Source organism: Mustela erminea, chromosome 4, assembly GCF_009829155.1.
Source record: "Mustela erminea isolate mMusErm1 chromosome 4, mMusErm1.Pri, whole genome shotgun sequence".
NCBI classification, from domain to species: Eukaryota; Metazoa; Chordata; class Mammalia; order Carnivora; family Mustelidae; genus Mustela; species Mustela erminea.
In genome coordinates this window covers 53,465,942-53,486,647 of record NC_045617.1, presented here as the reverse complement: position 1 = coordinate 53,486,647, position 20,706 = coordinate 53,465,942, and the positions used below count along the sequence as shown (strand labels likewise).

General features: G+C 42.3%; 1 protein-coding gene across 4 annotated transcripts in view; it reads right to left on the bottom strand.

Annotated features, from left to right (window-relative positions):
* The window catches only part of LRP11 (LDL receptor related protein 11), a 46,846-nt gene that overhangs the window by 8,977 nt on the left and 17,163 nt on the right, over positions 1 to 20,706 (bottom strand). Inside the window, exons 3-5 of one of the 4 annotated variants that reach the window (XM_032339259.1) lie at positions 14,734 to 14,941; positions 10,644 to 10,769; positions 9,105 to 9,311 (exon numbers count right to left, since the gene is read on the bottom strand). In XM_032339259.1, the coding sequence (XP_032195150.1) occupies positions 9,105 to 9,311; positions 10,644 to 10,769; positions 14,734 to 14,941 (541 nt within the window). The remainder of the gene's footprint in view (positions 1 to 9,104; positions 9,312 to 10,643; positions 10,770 to 14,733; positions 14,942 to 20,706) is intronic. The other 3 variants (XM_032339261.1, XM_032339263.1, XM_032339262.1) reach the window with 3 other exon arrangements.

The window sequence follows — 20,706 nt, the reverse complement described above, 5'->3', positions numbered from 1 at the left end:
TCGAGGTCCCCATATTGCCCTCGAATCCCGACAAACACCCTTCTCTTTGGGTAGCTGGGATCACCTGCTTCTATAATTGTCATTCCCAAACCCATTTGTTCATGCAATTAACTAGAACCCTTGTTTTCCATGTATTCAAACTCTTTCTGCCCATTGTTCAGAGCACAGTGGAATGTCCACGCCTTTTGCAGGCAGGGCCACCTATCCACGAGGCACAATGGGCACAGAGCCTGTAAAAATGTTTCAATTTGATTTCCCTTAAAATCACAAAACACAAAAACACAATGCATTTGATAATAACACATAATCTAGCCTGTATTACATTAATCTTTATAACAACACAGTCATAAAGAGTAATTTTTTTTTTTAAGTGGGCCCAGGGAAGTCATAATTCAGATCTACAAGTAGCCAACCCCAACTTCTCCAGTACCCACTGTTCTCTTCCTTCTGAGCTTCTAATGCCCTAATAGAAAGTATTGTACAAGCAGGTCTTAAGGGAACTGTAGCTGTTTCTTGTCTCTGCAACTAAGAGAAAAGGTCTTTGAACTCAAAGAGGCTTGCTGCTGAAGTTGTCACCCCACTGGGGCTGGTATGACATGCTGAGTTAAATCACACACTAGCTGTGTGACCCTGTCTAAGTTCTTCACCTCTCTGTGTCTCACTGTCTTCATCCATAAAATGCGGTTAATGATTCCTGCACATCACCAGTTGCTATAAAGACCAAAGAAGTCGCAGTGACAGGCACTCAAGAAGTCCTCTCTCCAATAATAAATCTGGCAGTGGGAAGATCACATGGCTGAGAACTCATGTCCTACTTTTTAAAAATAATGATCCAGGAATAAAAACACCAAAATTTACCAACCTCCAATTCTTTTCAGAGGATTGGCTCATTTGTCTTTTACCCAGTAGAAAAATATAAAATAACTACATTCACAATCCCCCTCCAACCGTCTCCTTCCAATGGAGATGAGTGATAGCTCATCCTCATTCTGAGGAGGAACTCGGTACTGGGGCCACCACTGCATTGTTTTTATTTTTTATTTGAATTAACTGTCTTACAGGCTTGTTGCTCTCTTACCCGAGGTTCCTAGTGAAAGCCACTGCCCTCAAATGCTCCAGCAAAAATTCGTCAGGCACGAATAGCTACTGAGAGACTAGATTATGTTTACATACAAAGTCTCATGTAATCCTTGTAGCAACACTGTGAGAAGCTACTATTGTCCTCTCACAGGCAGGTTGAGAGCAGTTAGTTCCCTGGATCCTAGTAACTCGTGGGGCTGGAATTAGAACCCAGGACTGGTCCAGAGTTGGAACATTTCTACTCAGCCACACTGCTCTCAGAGCCACAGATCCAAAAAATTTAGAGTTGAGACTGTATTTATTTACTCCTATCTAGGCAAATCAAAATCCCTAGGCAAAAACCACCAATGTAAGTATTTCCTTAGGAAGTCTGAGACAAAGGCCTATTAAGGATGCAGTGGAGAAAGAAGTTAATTGTACTTAGAAAGGGGATATTGCCTTGGCGATGGGTTCATGTGGAAAACTAGACAAATTCATTCTGCATCTTCAGTTGCCAACCGTGAAGAGTATTTTCTTAGCTGCCCTTACTCCTTGGGGAGAGAAAGCCAGTGCTGTAGGAGGTGGGAGGGATCCGGCATTAGGGAGAGGGCAGTGCACACAGGAGACTTAAGAAGACACAACTGCCACAGACTAGAATTTTCAGGGGATTTGTCTTGCCCAAGTCGGTATTTGAAATGTAAATTTCTGTTTTCTACATTTCAGGGAGGAATTCACTGCCATTTCCCAGACTGATTCACTTTTCCTAGACACCAACGTATGTAACACCCGAGAGAAATGCTTCACTTCCACGTGTCCTACGGTAGGCTCTAACGAGAGTGACAAGTCAGAACAAACAAGACAAAGATAGCATTTGCTTCTGTAAATAAATTTTCTAATAACCCTTTTAGAAAAGTTAATGTCTTAGGAAATGATTTTTCCCTTTTCTGAATGACCTATTGTGTTATATGTACACACACAGCCTTGCATTCACAGAAGGAGTTGGAAGCTGGATATGAGTTGTTTTAATTTTCAGTCACCATAGAACATGCAGGCATGTTCTGGAAGGAAGGTGGAAATACCAGCTGGAAAAGTGACTACAATATGGGCTTGCATTCCAGAATGTTCTATGGCTTCCTGCAACCACCTGCCAACTAACGCAGACAACAGAATTGTTCTTTGTCACTATTCACTGGCAGAGCACACTGCATGCTGCAAAGTCGGGAAGAGGGAGCTCTCTTCAGGAAATGTTCTGGATCGTTCTAGGATAAGATCTGTCCATTTCCGAAAACAGCTGAATTTCTTGGAGCCCAACAGGCTATTCAGCTATGCTGTTTATCAGGCTCCAACAAATTCAAACTACCTTCCCAGAAATGTTGTTTCATGGATTCAGGATGTTTTCTCAATAAGAAAAGAGATAGTCCAGCATAATGAAAAGATGAAATACCCACAAAAAATACAGCGTACATGAAAAAATCCCTTTGAATACCATTTATAAGGATATCCTCTCTGGATAAAACACATCCCGCAATAAATCAAAGGTCACAGTTTCTCCCTGAAGCTACCACCAGAAAGAAGCTGAAGGGCGGGACTTTGGCACATTTTGGGGAGGGGAATGTGAGAAAGTGCAGGCCAAGCCCCATGTGGCCCTACAGTCCGTGCTCCCTCTGGATCCTTTTTTTTTTTTAAATTTTTTAAATTTAAAAAATTTAAATATTTTTAAAATTTAAATTTTAAATTTTTTTTAGCACAGTCCGTGCTCCCTCTGGATCCTTTTTTTAAAAAATTTTTTTAAATTTCAGATTATATTTATTTATTTTACAGAAAGAAACACAGCGAGAGAGGGAACACAAGCAGGGGCAGAGGGAGCTGGCTTCCCGCTGAGCAGGTAGTCCGACTTGGGGCTCCATCCCAGGACTCTGGGTTCATGACCCCAGCTGAAGGCAGACGCTTAACAACTTAGTCACCCAGGCGCCCCCATCTGGATCCTTAGGGAATCTGGCTGACTTGCCGGGCTGGACACGAATCCTCCAGTTTCAAAAAAACGGGACTCACTGTAAACGTGGACCCACCACTTTTCTAGCACTCTGCAGTGCTGGGGGGCAGATTTCTTTCCTCTGGCTGGGCCAGAGAGAAGGCCTGAGCACCCAGGGGACAGGCTGTGCAGACGCAGGCACGGCTAACAATCCAGCCATGGAGCCTCTGCGCGCTGAGCACAGGCGGGGCCAGGACGCTGGGCAGCCCCTACCCCAGCGCGGAGGGCACAGAGCAGGCGTCCTCGCCTAACCCAGTGTTTGCACACATCCTTGGTTTTATCCGTAGTAACATGCTTAGGAGAAATTCATTTTTTAAAAAAGATTTTATTTATTTGACACAGAGAAAGAGAAAGCGAGAGAGGGAAAAAGCCGAGGAAGTGGCAGAGGGAGAAGCAGGCTCCCCACTGAGCAGGGAGGCCGATGCAGGGCTCCATCCCAAGACCCTGAGATCATGAACTAGCTGAAGGCAGATGCTTAACGAATGAGCCACCCAGGCGCCCCAGAAATTCCCAATTGTGAGATAACTGAATCAGGCCACATGCAGATTTAATGCTTCAGAACCTGCCCTCTAGAAGGTTGTACTAAATTAAAAAAAAAGATTTATTTATTTTAGAGCGAGTGCTCGCAGAGTGGAAGGGCAGAGAGAGAGAGAGAGAGAGTCTTAAGCAGATTCCCCATTGAGAGGGGAGCCCTGGCAGGGCTTGATCTCAGGGCCCTGAGATCACCACTGGAGCAGAAACCAAAACCAAGAGTCGGTGGCTTCATGGAAGCTGCCACCCAGGCACCTGTGACTGTACTAATTCTAATCCCACCCAAAGTGCATGAGTCTTGTTTCTCCGAGCTTTGTTCAGTAATTTTATTTTTTCCCCTGCTTATGTGACATAGGAAAAACTGCATTTCATCACTTTCTGTACTACATTATTTTTATTAATCCTAGTTTATCTTTAACATACCTTCAATGAATTAAGTTTCTTTTATCCTCACAACATGTCCATGGGAAGTGGCAGAAAATTTAACTTGTCCATTTGCATCATACTAGCTGATGATCCTTGAGAAACCCAGGCACAGGTTGCCAACAATGGTGCATTTTAAAATCTATTTACGTTTATGCTGGGTAGAAGATAACTTACCTTGCATGAAATCAGAGGCTGGGGACGCTAGTGTGGGGGTCTTAGGGATGGGGAGGGAGGAGATAGTTGCTGTCTCAACAAATCGCGCGTTGAGAGGGCCCTTTCAAACATTTGCAAAGTTCTGTCCTTCTCTTCCCACTTTCTCCACCCTGGACTTTTCAAATACTGTGTTTTCTTTCTTCACCCATTCCAACCCACCTACCCTCTAGCACCCATCAGTTTGTTCTCTATATTTATGAATCAGTTTTTTGGGGCATTTGTTTGTTTGTTTGTTTCTTTTTTTATTTTTTTTAAGATTTTATTTATTTGACAGACAGAGATCACAAGTAGGCAGAGAGGCAGGTAGAGAGAAGGATGAAGGCTCTTCACCGAGGAGAGAGCCCAATGTGGGGCTCGATCCCAGGACCGTGGGATCATGACCTGAGCCAAAGGCAGAGGCTTTAACCCACTGAGCCACTCAGGCGCCCCTGGGTGTTTGTTTCTTAAAAAAGTTTTTGTTTTTGATGGATATGTAATAACACACAAATATACTCCTGAGAAAAATAAAAGTTTCGTAAACATAACATGTTCCTAATTTTGTTAAAAGTGAATAAATGTCCAAAAAAACCTACCAGAGCTGATAAATGAATTCAATAAATTCATTGGGATACAATTGAATGAATGAATTGAATTGAATGAATGAATGAAATGAATTCATTAAATTCAGTGGGATACAAAATTAATATACAGAAATTTTTTGCATTTCTATACATTAATAATGAAGTAGAAGAAAGAAAAATTTTTTAAAATCCTATTTACAACTGAACCAATAAGAATAAAATATCTAGGAATAAACTTAATTTAGGAGGTGAAAGATTTGTCTGAAAATTATAAAATGCTGATGAAAGAAACTGATGATACAAACAAATCGAAAAACATTCCATGTTCATGGATTGGAAGAACCAATATTGTGAAAATGTCTATAATACCTAAAGCAATCCAGATTTAAGGCAATCCCTACCAAAATACCAATAGCATTTTTTCACAAAACTAGAATAATCCTAAAATTTATATGGAACCACAAAAACATCCCAGTGTTGGATTGGGATTGCAAAAGCAATCTTGAGAAAGAAGAACAAAGCTGGAGGTATCACAATCCTAGATTTCAAGATATATTACAAAACTGTAGCAATCAAAACAGTATGGTACTGGCACAAAAATAGACACATAAATCAATGGAACAGGATAGAAAATCAAAAACTAAAGCCACAACTGTATGGTCAAAGGAAGTAAGAATATACAATGGGGAAAAGATAGTCTTCAATAAATGGTGTTGGAAAAACTGGACAGACACATACAAAAGAATAAAACTGGACCACTTTCTAACACCACACACAAAAATAAACTCAAAAAGGATTAAGGACCTAAATGTGAGATCTGAAACCATAAAACCCCTAGAAGAAAACATAGGCAGCGATTTCTTTAATGTCAGCTGTAGAAACATTTTTCTAGATATGTCTCCTCAGGCAAGGGAGACAAAAACAAAATTAAAGTATTGGGACTACATCAAAGTAAAAAACTTTTGCATGGCAAATGAAACCATCAATAAAATGACAAGGCAACCTACTGAATAGGAGAAGATATTTGCAAATGATATATCCAGTAATGGGTTAACATCCGAAATATATAAAGAACTTAATAAACCTAACACCAAAAAACCCCCACAAAGAAACAAAAAACAACCTTTGATTAAAAATGGGCAGAAGATCTAAGGACATTTTTCCAAGAAGATATATAAATAGCCAACAGACACATGAAAAGATGCTCAACACCACTAACCATCAGGGAAATGCAAATCAAAACCACAATGAGCTCTCGCCTCACACCTGAACACAAAAAACTGAACACAAAAAACAAGCAATACAAGTGTTGATGAGGACGTGGGAAAAAAAGAATCTTTGTATACTGTTGGTGGCAATGTGAGCTGGTAAAATCACTATGGAAAACAACATGGAGTTACCTCAAAAAATTAAAAACAGAATTACCATATGATCTAGTAATTCCACTACAGGGGTATTTACCCAAAGAAAACAGAACACTAATTAAAAAAGATACACAAGCCCCTTTGTTTACAACAGCATTATTTACAACAGCCAAGATATGGAAGCAGCCCAAGAGCCCCTCTGTAGCTGAGTGGATAAAAAAGAGGTGGTATTTATACACAATGGAATATTACTCAGCCAAAAAAAAGAGTGAAATCTTGTCATTTGCAACTATGTGGATGGACCTAAAGGGTATTAGGATAGGTGAAATAAGCCAGACAGAAAAATAAAAATACCACAGGATTTCACTCATTGAAATTAAGAAACAAAACAAAGAAAAAAGGAAACAAAGCCAAAAAAACCATATTCTTAAATACAGAGAACAAACTGGTGGTTGGCAGAGGGGAGGGGTCTAGGAGTTCAGGTGAAGTAGGTAAAGGGGATTGAGAGCACACTTATGAAGAGGAGCACTGAGTAATGTAGAGAATTGTTGAATCACTCTATTGTGCACCCGAAACTAGAACACTGTGTATTAATTATATTTTAAAAAGTGAATAAATGTGCATACGGGGCACCTGGGTGGCTCAGTGGGTTAAGCGGCTGTCTTCAGCTCAGATCGTGATGCCAGGGTCTTGGGATCGAGCCCCGCATCATGCTCCTTGCTCAGTAGGAGAGCCTGCTTCTCCCTCTCCCTCTGACTCCTGTTCCCTTACTTGCGCTCTATTTCTCTGTGAAATGAATAAATAAAATCTTAAAAAAAAAAGTGTGTACGTATGTACATAAATTGAAGTGACCAGAAAAAAATGTAACAAAATGTTAACAGTAAGTTTTGCTAGATGGTTTTAATTTTTTCTTTATATTTTTCTGTAGTTTTCAAATTTTCTACAGTAAATATGTATTACTTTAATAGTTAGGAAGAACAATACATATTATAAATATGTTATTATATTATAATATAATGTATAATATAACCTAGTAACTGGACATTTAATCTCTCTGCATCTGTGAAACTCCATTCCTTACATCTTTATAACCAAAGTCAGAGGCTTATTATCAAAAAGGACAACGCAGAGACTGCAAATTCTTTTCAAACTGATGGCTCCCATCCAGGGGTGGTGTAGCCTGGAGCACTGTTTTCAAAGAAATTCTGAGGCTGAGTGCTCACTGACCAGGAGACAGTGCTGGGATCCGGGAGCACTCTGGCCTGGATACCAGCATAAGCATCAGGCTGTGGATCATTCCCGAAGCTCTCTCAGGGCTATGGGGGCTTAGAGGTTGTCTGCTTGAAATCACTTACTGACTGGTGAGGAAACAGGCCCAGAGTATGAAGCAGCTTGCTCAAGGTTCTAAAGGCCAAGCCAAGACTAGACCCAAATTAAGGAGACATGGGCTGTGGTCTCTTCTCTGTCTTCAGCTAATCACTCACGCCCATGTGAGACTCTCTACCACAGAGACCCTGTGAGAACTCCTCTGTCCTATCCGCCAGCTCTTCAGCCCTTCCCTGCTGCCCAGAGCACAAGTCTCTCCTGACTCTGGCCTCGTGGTTGGGGGTTGGGGATTGGGGTGGTGGGGGTGGGGTGGGGTGGGGTTGTCTTCTCCATTCATACCTTCCATTCTGGTTAAAGGGACTACAAGGCTTGGCTGGACTGACTGATTTGCCCAGCAGGTGGCAGTACCAACAAGGGAGAGACCCAACGCAGGAGCACAGAAACCACCTAAATCTAAGCACAAAGTGGAAGGTTTTGTGTAGATGCTCTTATGCATAAACAATGAATCTCGGAATATTGAAAAAATAAAATAAAATTAGAAGTGCCCCCCAAAATAAATAAGTAAACAAATAGTAGATAAACAAAAGATTGGAAAGAAATATCCCCAAATATTAAAAGTTGTTTTTAGTAAAGGGTGGTATTTTAAGTCATTTTCCCTTTTTATTATTTGCATCATCTGCAACGAACAAAAAATTTTCATCAAGAAGTTCTTAAAATAGTGACGGATTATTTCCATATAATGTAGGCAAAATTGGGAGTACTGAGAAGACATTAACAAATGCATATAGAAATGTGATCTTCTATATTTCTATGTCATCAACAAATACAAATGTGCAAAACTAAATTTAAGATGATAGAATGCTAATCCTTCAGCGGTGTGAATATATTTAAAATTCTTATTAGCCTTATTAGAAAATACAAAAAATTACAGATTTAGTTAAATTGGGGACAAAACACCGAATTGCTGGCACATTCAACCATTTCCATGTGACATATATTTTCGTTACATTCACTTGCTTAGTGTGAAGAGGAATTACATGGATGCATAGGGGTTATGCTGTTTCATCTCAAAATAACCTAAAATTTAACACTTAGGGCATTTGTTTCCTTAATACAGGTGTTGAAATTTCCTAATTCTAGCTTATTTACTAATAAATGTGCTGGTCTCTCTGGAGTATGCATGAATGTATGAATGTATTTAGTAGGTGTTCCTTACTATAAATAACCAGTGCAAATAGATTTTTTTCCTTTTTGGCTAAATTCTTCATTTTAACTCTCTTCTTTCTTGTATTTCCTAAACACTCATCAAATATAACCTTAATTTTTTTTTAAGATTTTATTTATTTGTCAAAGAGAGAGAGAGCACAAATAGGCAGAGTGGCAGGCAGAGAGGCAGAGAGAGAAGCAGGTTCCCCACTGAGCAAGGAGCCCGATGTGGGACTCGATCCCAGAACCCTGGGATCATGACCTGAGCTGAAGGCAGCGGCTTAACTGACTGAACCACCCAGGTGCCCCAAATATAACGTGAATTTTGAAGCCAAGGGTCAGTGTAGAAAATAATGCTGTTTGTGGAGCACCTGCTCAGGTCCTTACCTGGTATCACAGGACTGGTTTGACTCTCTGGTCCCCCAAACATGGAATGATTCCTCTTCTCCGTGTTTGATAACGCTGGTGGCTGGTTTTGGACAGGGACTTTCAGGGACTTTTCCAAGAAGGAGCTTCCTGCTGCATCTTTGCTTGGTCCTGTGGTTCTAGGCTGGGCAGTTGCTGTGTGGGTCACCATCTTCCGGTCAAGGCTCACTGGAACATGGAAGAGCTACTGTTGGTTGTTGGGTCTCTAACTAAAACCACTAAATTTGGTGGGGGTGCCTGGGTGGCCCAGTTGGTTAAGTGGGTGACTCTTGGTTTTAGCTCAGGTCACGATCTCAAGGTCATAAGATAGAGCCCCATGTTGGGCTCTGAGCTCAGTGGGGAGTCTACTTACCTCCTTCTCCCTCTGCACCTCCCCCTTCCTCTCTCTCTCTCTCAAATAAATAAATAAATAAATCTTAAAAAAAAAAAACCCAAAACCTAAATTTGCTGTAGACTTAATCATGGATATTTGGGAATAATAATCATCTAAGGCATGTCAGAGCCCCATAAAAAACTTCTCTCTCTCCAATGGGTAAATTATTTTCTCTTCTCTTCCAATAATTGACTTTCTAAATGTCACCCATATATCGACAAAAACAAAGCTTAAATCTAAGGTTTTGAGATTCTACATCCTTCTTCAAACCAGCACCTTCATTATACTTTCTGAAGTTTCCTTCTTTCTTGCAGTGTCCTTTTGTGTAGGTAGATGACATTATAAGATGGGTTTATAGTCCTGACTTAGGCACACCCAGTACACCGTAAATTTTCAAAAAAAATTATTAAAACAAAATCCTAACTCACTTCAGTTTTTTAAAAAAATATTTATTTATTTGACAGACAGAGATCACAAGTAGGCAGAGAGTCAGGCAGAGAGAGAGGGGGAAGAAGGCTTCCTGCTGAGTAGAGAGCCTGATGCAGGGCTCAATCCCAGGACCCTGAGATCATGGCCTGAGCTGAAGGCAGAGGCTTAACCCCCTGAGCCACCCAGGTACCCCAACTCACCTTAGTTTTTTTAAAAAATCATAATCTTTTTAAAAAGATTTTATTTATTTATTCGACAGAGAAAGAGAGACAGTGAGAGAGGGAACATAAGCAGCAGGAGTGGGAGAGGGAGAAGGAGGCTTCCTGCTGAGCAGGGAACCCGATGTGGGGCTCGATCCCAGGACCCTGGGATCATGACCTAAACCGAAGACACTTAATGACTGAGCCACCCAGATGCCGCTAAAAACCATATTCTACACAGCTTTTTTAGGATGGGGAAGAATCTTTTAGAAAACTGAAAGCAATTTTTGAAAAAGGTAAGCAATATAAAAGATTTGACATTTAGAACCCAGATTAAGACTCCTACTAAATGTTCACTTAATTTAAGGCCTAGCTTATTCACATGAAGTTATACCTGAAACTGGGTAGAAAAAGAGCAATAGTGAGTTTGCGTTTTATTATAAGAATACAGACATCCCTTCTCCCCTGCTGCCTGCAAAGGCCATGCAGCTGACTCACAATTTTGGCAGAAAGCCTCATCAGACCCATCAGGACACTGCTCCACTCCATCGCAAGCCAGCGTGATGTCAATGCAACAGCCATCGTCACAAAAGAAGTGGTAGCGTGAGCAAACCTTCAGGCATCCTGTTTACAAACAGTCTCATATTACAAGAATGTGGGAAGAGTCAGCACTTCACCATGTTCTGTGTTTTGATTCACAAAGACTAAGTGTACAGTGAAATGCTTTAGGGTTTACAGATGCAAATAATGGGGAGACACGTAACAGTGTGAGCTAGAGCAACAGGTTTCTAGATAGTGAAGGATATCTCCTTGACCTCCTGGCTATGTTCTGAGGCACCACCATGGGCTCTGGTCTCAGTGGCATTCTCCAGGCAACAGTGCCGAAGAGGTGCGAGCAGAGGAGTAGCCGCTCTGGGTTTCTCCAGACATCCCTGGCTTTGCTGCCTCCCGGCTCTCCCTCTGCATTCCTTCATTCATCCCATCATCTCTGTGGGCCTCCTAATGCTCTTACCTAGACAGCTTAATTAGAGACACCATTTTACACATGCTATGTCTCATCTTGTTTCCTAAGTAATAATTTTTGCTGAGATTAACTTTCTACTATTGAACTCTGTTTGTTAACTATCATATATCCTTGGTGCTCTCAAGAATAACCAAGATCTTTAGTTACTAGCTGGTACAAATTTGTTTTCCTTAAATAAGGACAAGTGGTCTCCAAAAAATTTCCAAAAAATTGCCTCCCTTTTGGAGCTGTTAGGAGTTTTTAATCTACAGTGTGATTCATGGGAGTTACCTGTATTTTCTTAAAAGACATTCCCCTGCTCCAGATTAAGCCAACTTTGCCAGACTTAACTATACAACAACTGCAGGACAACTTTTACTCTGGTTAATGCAGACTAAAGGTTATCAGGCTAGAAGTAGCTCTAATGGAACTTCATAATTTACTGGGTACAGAAGGAGCTAGACTCTCAGGACATGGGAGCGTAGTAGATGATGATCTTCTCCTGAAACAAATGGTTGAACCCAGGTGAAATCCTGGATACATATTCCTTTGGAAGGCCGTTAAATTGGGGCCTGGGAAAGGATTCCCTCTGGGTACAAGGCAGTTTGAAAATACCTTGACCCAGAAGGAAGAAGAGAAGAAATGGTGTAGAAGCTCCTGAGAAAGAAAAGGAAGCAAAGAGCTTCAGTTATGACCAAAGATTTGGGCCCAGAAGGGGGAAATTCCTTCTGTTTCAGGAATGGAGCTTAGAAAAAAAGTGAAGGGGAACTAGGTTACCCTGAATACCAAGCAGGATGTAGCTACTGCTCACATTGTTAAGATCATGACATGAAAATCCCAAATATCTCAAGGTTTTACTTATTCATTTGTAGTTTGGGAGATAGATTGGTATTTGTAACTTATCCATTCATTTCTAGATTAGTGGTCTCTAATTTTTTTTGACTGCCCATCTGATCAATACATATAGTATTATATATTATACATATTAGTAAATACATATCTCCATCTAGAAATAATATGCATATACTACTATACTAACATATTAAACACATTATAAAACTACTAAAAATTTAAAGGAGGAGATTAAAAATTACTAAAAATATAAATTCAGGTGTCTTCTTCTCCATCCTAAAGATGCTATCCCTGGGGGATCCTCTTTGGAGACCACTATTCTAGATCATATTGGAGATGTTTTTTGGCTTGGCATTTGAAGAGATGATTTTCCCCCAAGCTTGAAAACATGCAGCCTCTATATCCAAAGTCAATCACATTATTATCACATAAGCAGGGGTTACATGCTTGTCTGTTTCCCCCAGAAGGTACACCCTTGGTTACCATTACAACTGGATTATTAACTGCAAGGCCACTATGTATATAACAGAGGGGAGAGAAACACCTCTCTATCCCCACTCTGGTTTTCAGTGTCTCTATGTGGTGTTTTTTCACTTTAGTTCATAGTATGTCACTCCAGTCTAGGGGGGAGCAATTCCAGATAGGAGTCAATAACAAAGACATTCTTTTTTATTTTCTATATAAAGATACATACATAAGACCTATATCCAAGTGGTCTTTCAGTAACCAAAAGTGATTCATGTAACTTTCTGCCACTTCAAATACATTTTATTATCTTCTCGGAGAAAGGCCAGAAATGGACAACTGGTAATTGACCTTTGGAGCCCTGGGAAATTGGTCTGAGCAAATAAGCCAGGCAAATGCCAGGCTGGTGCAGCGTTGGTCATCACCTGGGACCTGTGCTTGTATCCCTTTCTCCCTCCCAGGCACCTTGGTTGTATAGAAGCAATCCCTTTCCAACTTCTGTAGGGAGAGTGGGGTATTCCTGCCTTCCTCCTGTGAGCTCTTGACTGGCTCTCTATGCAGGTGACCCTGGATCCCAGGCTGATAGCAGTCCTCCACAGGGAGTGAGTGGCCAGAGCTGAGGCCATGTTTCCAATGGCCCTGCTGCAAGCCTCGCATGCCAAGGTACCCAAAAATGTTTTCATTTTTCAGAGTTTATTTATTTATTTATTTATTTAAGTAATTGCTCTACCCAATGTGGAGCTCAAACCCATGACTCCGAGATTAAGAGTCATACAGTCTTCCAACTGAGCCAGCCAGGTGCCCCTCAAAAACATTCTGAGTAATTGCCGAGCTCTCCCTTGCGGCTGCACTAAGTCAGGACCTAGCTGGCATCCGGGCTGGCTCAGATTCCTGACCCGGACGCTCCTCGTACTTGCCATCATGGCTTCAGAGGGCGGCAGTGGCTAGGAGCTTGGTGCCATCCCAGTCCCCAGGGAGTCACCCTCCTTCCTCCAGGGACACTGGAACCTGGGTTGGATGGGGAGTCAGCCAGCCAGATTCAGGATGCTACTTGTGCTCTCTGTCCCTGCGGAAGGCAAATGATTAAGGTTGCCAAGTTCTCAGGATTCTAAAATCTTGCTTTGTTTCCAGTACACATTCTGACCTATGTGGGATGGAAGACAAGATTGGCGACATACAGTCATTTTCCAATCTTTTTACCGCTATTCCAACTGCTGGCTTAATTACCATCTAATTACTGAGTAATCAGGGATGGCAAAGACAAGCTGTGGGTTTACTAGAGCTGTGGGTTTACTAGAGCTGTGGCTAGTGACCATGAAGGCTCACTACGTGGGGGAGGGTCCGGGGCCAGGTCTATGGAGCACGCCACCATCCGCCCAGAGCCTAGCACAGCCCCGTGCACCCTGTGATCCTGCAGACACCGAGAGTAGCTGCGGACCGAAGGACAAGACCCTCAGATACATACTTATCTGTGCATTTCTCCAGTAGGGAGTTGTGGTGGACTTCCCTCTGCAATACCTCTTCTTTAATGCTCTCAAGTTCCATACATATATTTCTTAAACTTGATGAGCTAATCTTAGAAACATAGGTGTTGGGGAAAGTAAGAAACATAGATAAATGAGAAGAGTGAGTTTATGTCGTGCAACAGAGTGTGAGACCCATCACATACATGTAAAGCTAAATTATTAGTGTATCTGTCTAATGTGTCCATGAAAAATTTTAAATAGTCCTTTTAAATTGACATACACAATTTAACAGGACTATTAAAATCTTTCATTTTAATTTGTTTTAAATACGCTTCTTAGCTGCACTCTCTGAATATACATATCATACAGACTGCTCACCTTTAAGCAAGATTCTCTCTGGGAAAAACCACATGATTGTCTTTTGTAAAAGCAAGTCAGGTAAGATGAACCTAGATGGCCCTGTGGTTCACACAGTCTACTCTTGCCCCCGGAGCCTCCACTACCCCAACCTAGCAGTGCCACAAAGCCCCAAATGTAATGGAGCCTATTTTTGTCACAGCTTTAGAGGAGACTCTTATTTAACAACAACCAAAAATAGAATGGAAGAGGGGTGCCTGGGTTGCTCTACTGGTTAAGCGACTGACTCTGGATCTCAGCTCAGGTCTTGATCTCTGTGTATGAGTTCAAGCCCTGGGTTGAGCTCCATGCTGAGCATGGAGTCTACTTAAAAAAAAAAAAAAAAAAAAAAAAGAAGGGAAGAGCCCATGAAATGCAGTCAGAATATCAAATGCCAGTGTAATACCATTCTTCCATGAAGAGCTGGTGTTTGTTGGCCACTGTGAATGCAAGGGAAGGACCTTCCTCTCACCTCCCGTGGAGAAGGCCACTGGGAGCACTGTCACTGAGACGTTGTCGGAGCTTCTCTGCCCGGCGGTGTCCATCACCGTGAGCTGAAAGGTGTATGTTCCCTCTTGTAAGTGGGACAGCTTGAGGGTTCCTGACTGAGGCACCTGACACCCGAACAGGAAAGAGCACATTCAGTAAAGAGAGAAAGGCATGGAGTCCAGCAGCCCCCACTAGCCTTGAAGTAGTCCTGTGACTCGCCTCTCCACTCCTGGTCCAAGGATGTGAACTACTAAATCACATGTTATTTTGGCAGTTTGCCCCACTTGGAATTCACAATGTTCAATTTTATCTGGGCTGATACTATCCTTGACTGACAACCCTTCACCTGTCCTTAGCAGCCGCTGTTCCAAACCTCTAACTCCTCCAAGCTCCACACTCAGTGGCTGGTGTCTTCCTTCTCAGCAGATGACCTCATCTGCTTTGAGAAGAAAATCTGGAATGTAATTTCAGCCACAAGTACGGCTCCTGCACTCCCCCCATGCTGGGAATGCACCTGTATCTGTAGCTGTTGTCACCTCCTTTCCTCCAGTCACAAGATGAGCTACTGCTCCTGCACTCCAGGCCAATCCTCCGCTTCCCTTTCTGACCCTCAGAACACTGACCCATTAAATAACTTCTCTTTCAGATGGCTCTGCTATCACTATGCTCAAGTTTCTCTGGACCTAAAACAAACAATATCAAATAAAAAACCCTACACTCCAAGATCATCTCTAGCCACAAATCATATCTCCTTTCCATTTCAATGTACCTTTTCAAAACCTTGTTCATGCTGCACTTCTGCTTCCATTTGCTCCTTTTCCATTTGTCTTTTATCCCACCCATCTGGTTTCTTTCCTCACCAAACCCCTGATACTGCCCGTAGAGCTCACTAACAGATCTAGCAAAGGTCACCAGGCTGTCAAGGTCAATAGTACTTGCTAGCCTCGCCTCCCACCAGCTCCCTGTCCCCTGGCCCTCTTACTGTGTTTTATAATGTTGGCCACTCCCGGGTTCTGGAACTTCTGACATCCCTGGCTTCTGTTTCTGTGTCTGAGTTCCCCCAGCTGTTCCTTGCTGATCACCCCCAGGGACTTCACTTCTGCTCACTTCCCAAACCCAGGGTCCCTTGATCCTCCATGCCCCTCATGCCACTTTTCAAGCAGCCTCCTGCTCATGGTGAAGGGCAATCGCTTCTGAGGCTCAGCTGTGATTTCGGGAGTCATGTTTAGATGCTCAATCCAGCTACCATATTTTTCAGCCCTCCCAAAGATACTATAATGGTTTAATATCCTATTTTTCCAGGAGAAACCCTTTCTGCTTAAATGAACTAGTCTGGAGAGCGGCTACAAATGAATCCTGACCATTACCTGGTTTATTACAGGGCTGCATTAACGCTCTTGAAGGCACAGAGAATTGCTGCCCCATGAGAACTATCCGATGGGGTTTGTATTCATGAAATCCTAGAACTGAGGTTCCTGCACATGACCCTGGCTTTGAGGCTTTGTCAGGACTATATACACACACCAGCAGAAGGCGTTACCATTACTCAGAGGCAATGGAAGGAGATACAATCGTTGCCACGTTTCAGGCCTCTCAGGAATTAGTCACCTGGAGCTCTGGTTAAGCACAGATTTCCCAGCCCAGCCTCAGAGTCTGACTCAGAGGGTCTGAGTGAGGGATGGATCTGGGCATCCATGCGTAGCAGGCACACCCAGACGACACACTGATGACACCAGAGGAAGTGTGAGTGAAGTGGTTAAGAGTGGAGTCTGGCATCCCACAGAGCTGGACTGGGCAGGTTCACCGTGTGCCACCTATGTGACCTTGCTCGAGTCACGTAACCTACTTAAGCCTCAGTTTCTTCATCTGTGATATGAAGTAATAATGGCACCTACTTTATAAGGATCAAATGAGATAGCTATGTAAAAAGAGCTTAAAATAGGGCTTACATATAATTCTAGATATATATCAAAAGATCTTGAGATATAGTAAGCACTTAAGTATATCCATTATCTCCCTTGATTAGTTCTCATCTCAGCTGAGTCACCCAGCTTTTATAGACAGGGAAATGAAATCTCAATAATATGACTGTCACTCACTGAGACAGTGACAGAGTTGAGACCTCCAGGTGTAAAACCAGTTATAAGCGGTCCCATCACTCTCCTTGAAAAAGCTGTAAGCTGGACAGCTGGCAAAGAAGGCCACCAGTCCTTTGTGGTTTATTTCAAAGAGAAGTTAAGCAGTGTTCACTGCCACATGGTTACGTGATCTTCAGGCCCAGCTATGCTAAGAGAACATCAAACAGGGGTCACTTCTGTGAGACCTAAAACACTACCTGAGGGGCACGCAGAGAGAAAGCTGAAGATGACAAGATAATTGCAGTCTGGAGTGGGACACTGATCCTTGGGAACAAGAGGGTGCTGCCAATGTCTGAGAACAGCAGAGATTCAGATGAGTGGGATTTAAAATGAGACAAGAACTGTGGTTTGAGACTGCAGGGTCGAATTGAACCCCTGTTGTCTTTCACATCCCATATCCAATCCATCAGGAAATCCTATTGGCTCTACTTTAAAGATTTTATTTATTTGACAGAGATCACAAGTATGCAGACAGGCAGGCGGTGGGGAGGGAGGGGGTGGAAGGCAGGTGCCACCAGAGAGCCTGATGTGGGGCTCGATCCCAGGAGCCTGAGATCATGACCTGAGCCGAAGGCAGAGGCTTAACCCACTGAGCCACTCAGGTGCCCCTGTTGGCCCTACTTTAAAAACACATCCAGGGGCACCTGGGTGGCTCAGTTAGCTGGGCATCAGACTCTTGATTTTTGGCTCAGGTCATGATCTCAGGCTCCTGAGACCAAGCCCCCCAGTGGGCTCTGTGCTCAGTGCAGAATCTGCTTGGGGTTCTCTCCCTCTACTTTTGCTGAACCCCCAATTACATGCTCTCTCTAATAATAAAATAAATTCTTTTTTTAAAAATCCAGAATAATAATAATAAAAAAAAACCGAATTTAACCACTTCTGATTATGTCCACTGTCACTGTCACCATCCTGCTCTGAGCCCATTCTGGTCTGAGCCCACCCTGTCTCTAGCCTGAGTCATTGCAGTAGTTGAGATATGCACTCCAGCAGGACTGGGGCCCAGCATCCCTTTCTTCTGGAAACTTCTCCTCCCATCTCTGTACACATGACTGTAAGGTAAGTGTCAGTTGTGACTTCTCTCTGTGGCTGCAGGAGTGTGAGGCTGAACCAAGGGGGGCCAGTGACTGCAAGGGGCAAGCGATGGTAAGGTTGGTGCAGGTATTGGACTCTCACTCTCTCGGGCTCTGGCTCAGAATCAGGGAGGCCTTGCTGGGGGGCAGCAATGTAACAGGTGAGACCACTACTTATTGCTTCTTGGGACATATGGGTACATGGGCTGATGATGACCATACTGAGCCCTGCAGCCTCCAGTAAATTGCTGCAAGGGAGAGAAGCTGTCCCAGCTGGTCTGCCCAAGTGCAGAGAAGACCTAAGTCAGCAGAAAGCCAACAGATGAGGGCTTTGCTGCCTGGGTACATGAGAGGAGAGGGTAGACTGTAGAATTGAACAGAATGACATTTGTAAGGTCAGGGCGACCCTGAGTGGGGCCGTACGGGTGAGCTGGAGGTAAAGCGAATGGAGATTTAAAGACACCAGGGAGACCCTGAAGCAAGGGATCCAGATGGGCCATCTTCGTGGGCCCTTTCATTATCCAGGCCTGTGCCCGAGCCCCTTGGATGTCAACATTTAACACACTAGGATTAAACTGAAAATCTGAGGACCTGGAGGTTGTTTGGGAACCCTCTTTTCAATGCTGGGGCTGGAAGGACAGAGCATCCCCTGTCAAAGAGGCCAAGGATCACCTGGGCTTTGGATGTCTCTCTCTGCCTTCCTAGGCACCTCCTTTCTGGTGTGGGAAACACTGGTCCAGATCCAGACCATGGAGATAAACTTCAAAGTCCTGGGTGAGCTTATGTTTAGATCTATTCAGATTAATATCCCCTCCTCGACCCTCATTACTCACTTAGCTAACAAAGGGTGTCTTTCCTTGAAATCACATATTTAGAATATTTAGAACAGTGAGATGGATATTTTCCCTCCAAGCCCCCAGGTAATCCTTCCAGATATCTTCTCATATCTATATGATATTGGGAAGGATTTAAAGTATTTTACAAACATTTTCTAAGTGTTAGGGTAAAAAATACATATAGGAGAAAGAGAATAAGACGACCGTTCTCATTGTTTGAACCGAGAGCAGGATAATATTCCCTGAGAACATGAGCCGATGTTCTTGACACCTGGCCATAAAGCAGAGTTTCCACAGACAAAAGATTAGTACTGCTTCTTTCTTGTTTCTTCTCCTACTGCCCTTCTCTCCTTCCTAAACTAGGGAAGATTAATATTGGTATCTTGGTTTGGCAAAATGTGGGTAGAGTAGGTAAAGTGTACATAAGATCTCTCTGTATTATTTCTTTTTCTTTATTTTAGTGAGAGAGAGAGAGAGAGCAGGAGCAGGGGGAAGGACAGAAGGTGAGAGAGAATCTCAGCAGACCTTGCTGAGTGCGGAGCCTGCCTCAGGACTTGACCTCACAACCCTGAGATCATGACCGAAATCAAAACCAAGAGTAGAAAGCTCAACTAACTGAGCCACCCAGGTGCCCCCTTTTCCTTTTTTTAAGTAATCCCTATACCCAACATGGGGCTCGAACTTAGAACCCCAAGATCAAGTGTTCATATTCTACCAGCCAGGCACTCATCTCTGTATATTTCTTAGAAATAATATTATTTAATAATATAATATAAATCTATATGCAGGTAAAATTTATAAATTATAAATGCATAATTATGAATCATACTTAATATAATATATAATATAGTATATAATATATAAGTATATAACAATATAATAAAAATATAAATTATAAATAAATTTATGAACATATAAATTAATATATAAATATAAATAATATAAATTTCTGTGTTATTACTTAAAAAGTAAAAGTATGTTATGTTACTATACAGGCCACTGGGCAAATGGCCAACTGTCCACTGGGCAAAGCCAACCCTGATTCTCATTTTCAATGGATTCTGATTTTATGGCCCTAGGTCACCATACTCATAGGATACACATTGATTTTGAATGCTATCCGGCAGGTCCAAAGTTTTTGCACTATAGAATGTGGATTTTTTCAATCTGAAAAGTTCAAGTCAATATAATTTTATAAGTCCTGTTTGTCAGAATATTAAGATTACAGAGATACATACCACAGGGCGCCCATCTGTGAAGTCTCCGACTTCCCTGAAGTGGATTGTAATCTCTCCTTCTCTGAATTCTAGGAGCACTTTATCTACATCCTTTTACAACCCTACCCTTTCTACTTGGTGTGATAGTTATTTAGGTGTGTGTCTAATCTCCTCAACTGGTGTCAAGGGCACTAGGCCCTACAAATTTTTCCCAGTGCCTTACACCCTTGCCCCTTGCCTTGAAGAGGGCCTCATACTTTCTTGTTTATATACAAGTGAGTAAATCTATTCTGTTTGTAGCTCAGCTAAACTATTGGTCAAAAGAGACCAGTATTTAAATCCCATGATGTTTAGAATTCATTATAATAGTGAGCTCTCCTGGACTGCTCATGTTATGCTCTGTGGTAAGTTAAGTGCTTTATTTGCATTTTCCTACTTTGACCCTTACTGAAATTCTATCAAGTGGTATTTTCCTTTACAGCTGAGGAAGCTAAGGCTTAAAGAATGAAATATTTCCCCCAAGTACACCCTGCTAGGGAATTGGCAAAACTGGGTTTGAGTCCAGGTCATTTGATTCCAAATTCCATATGCACAGTGGTTCCAGATCCAACCTCCTGGTCAGCAGAGTA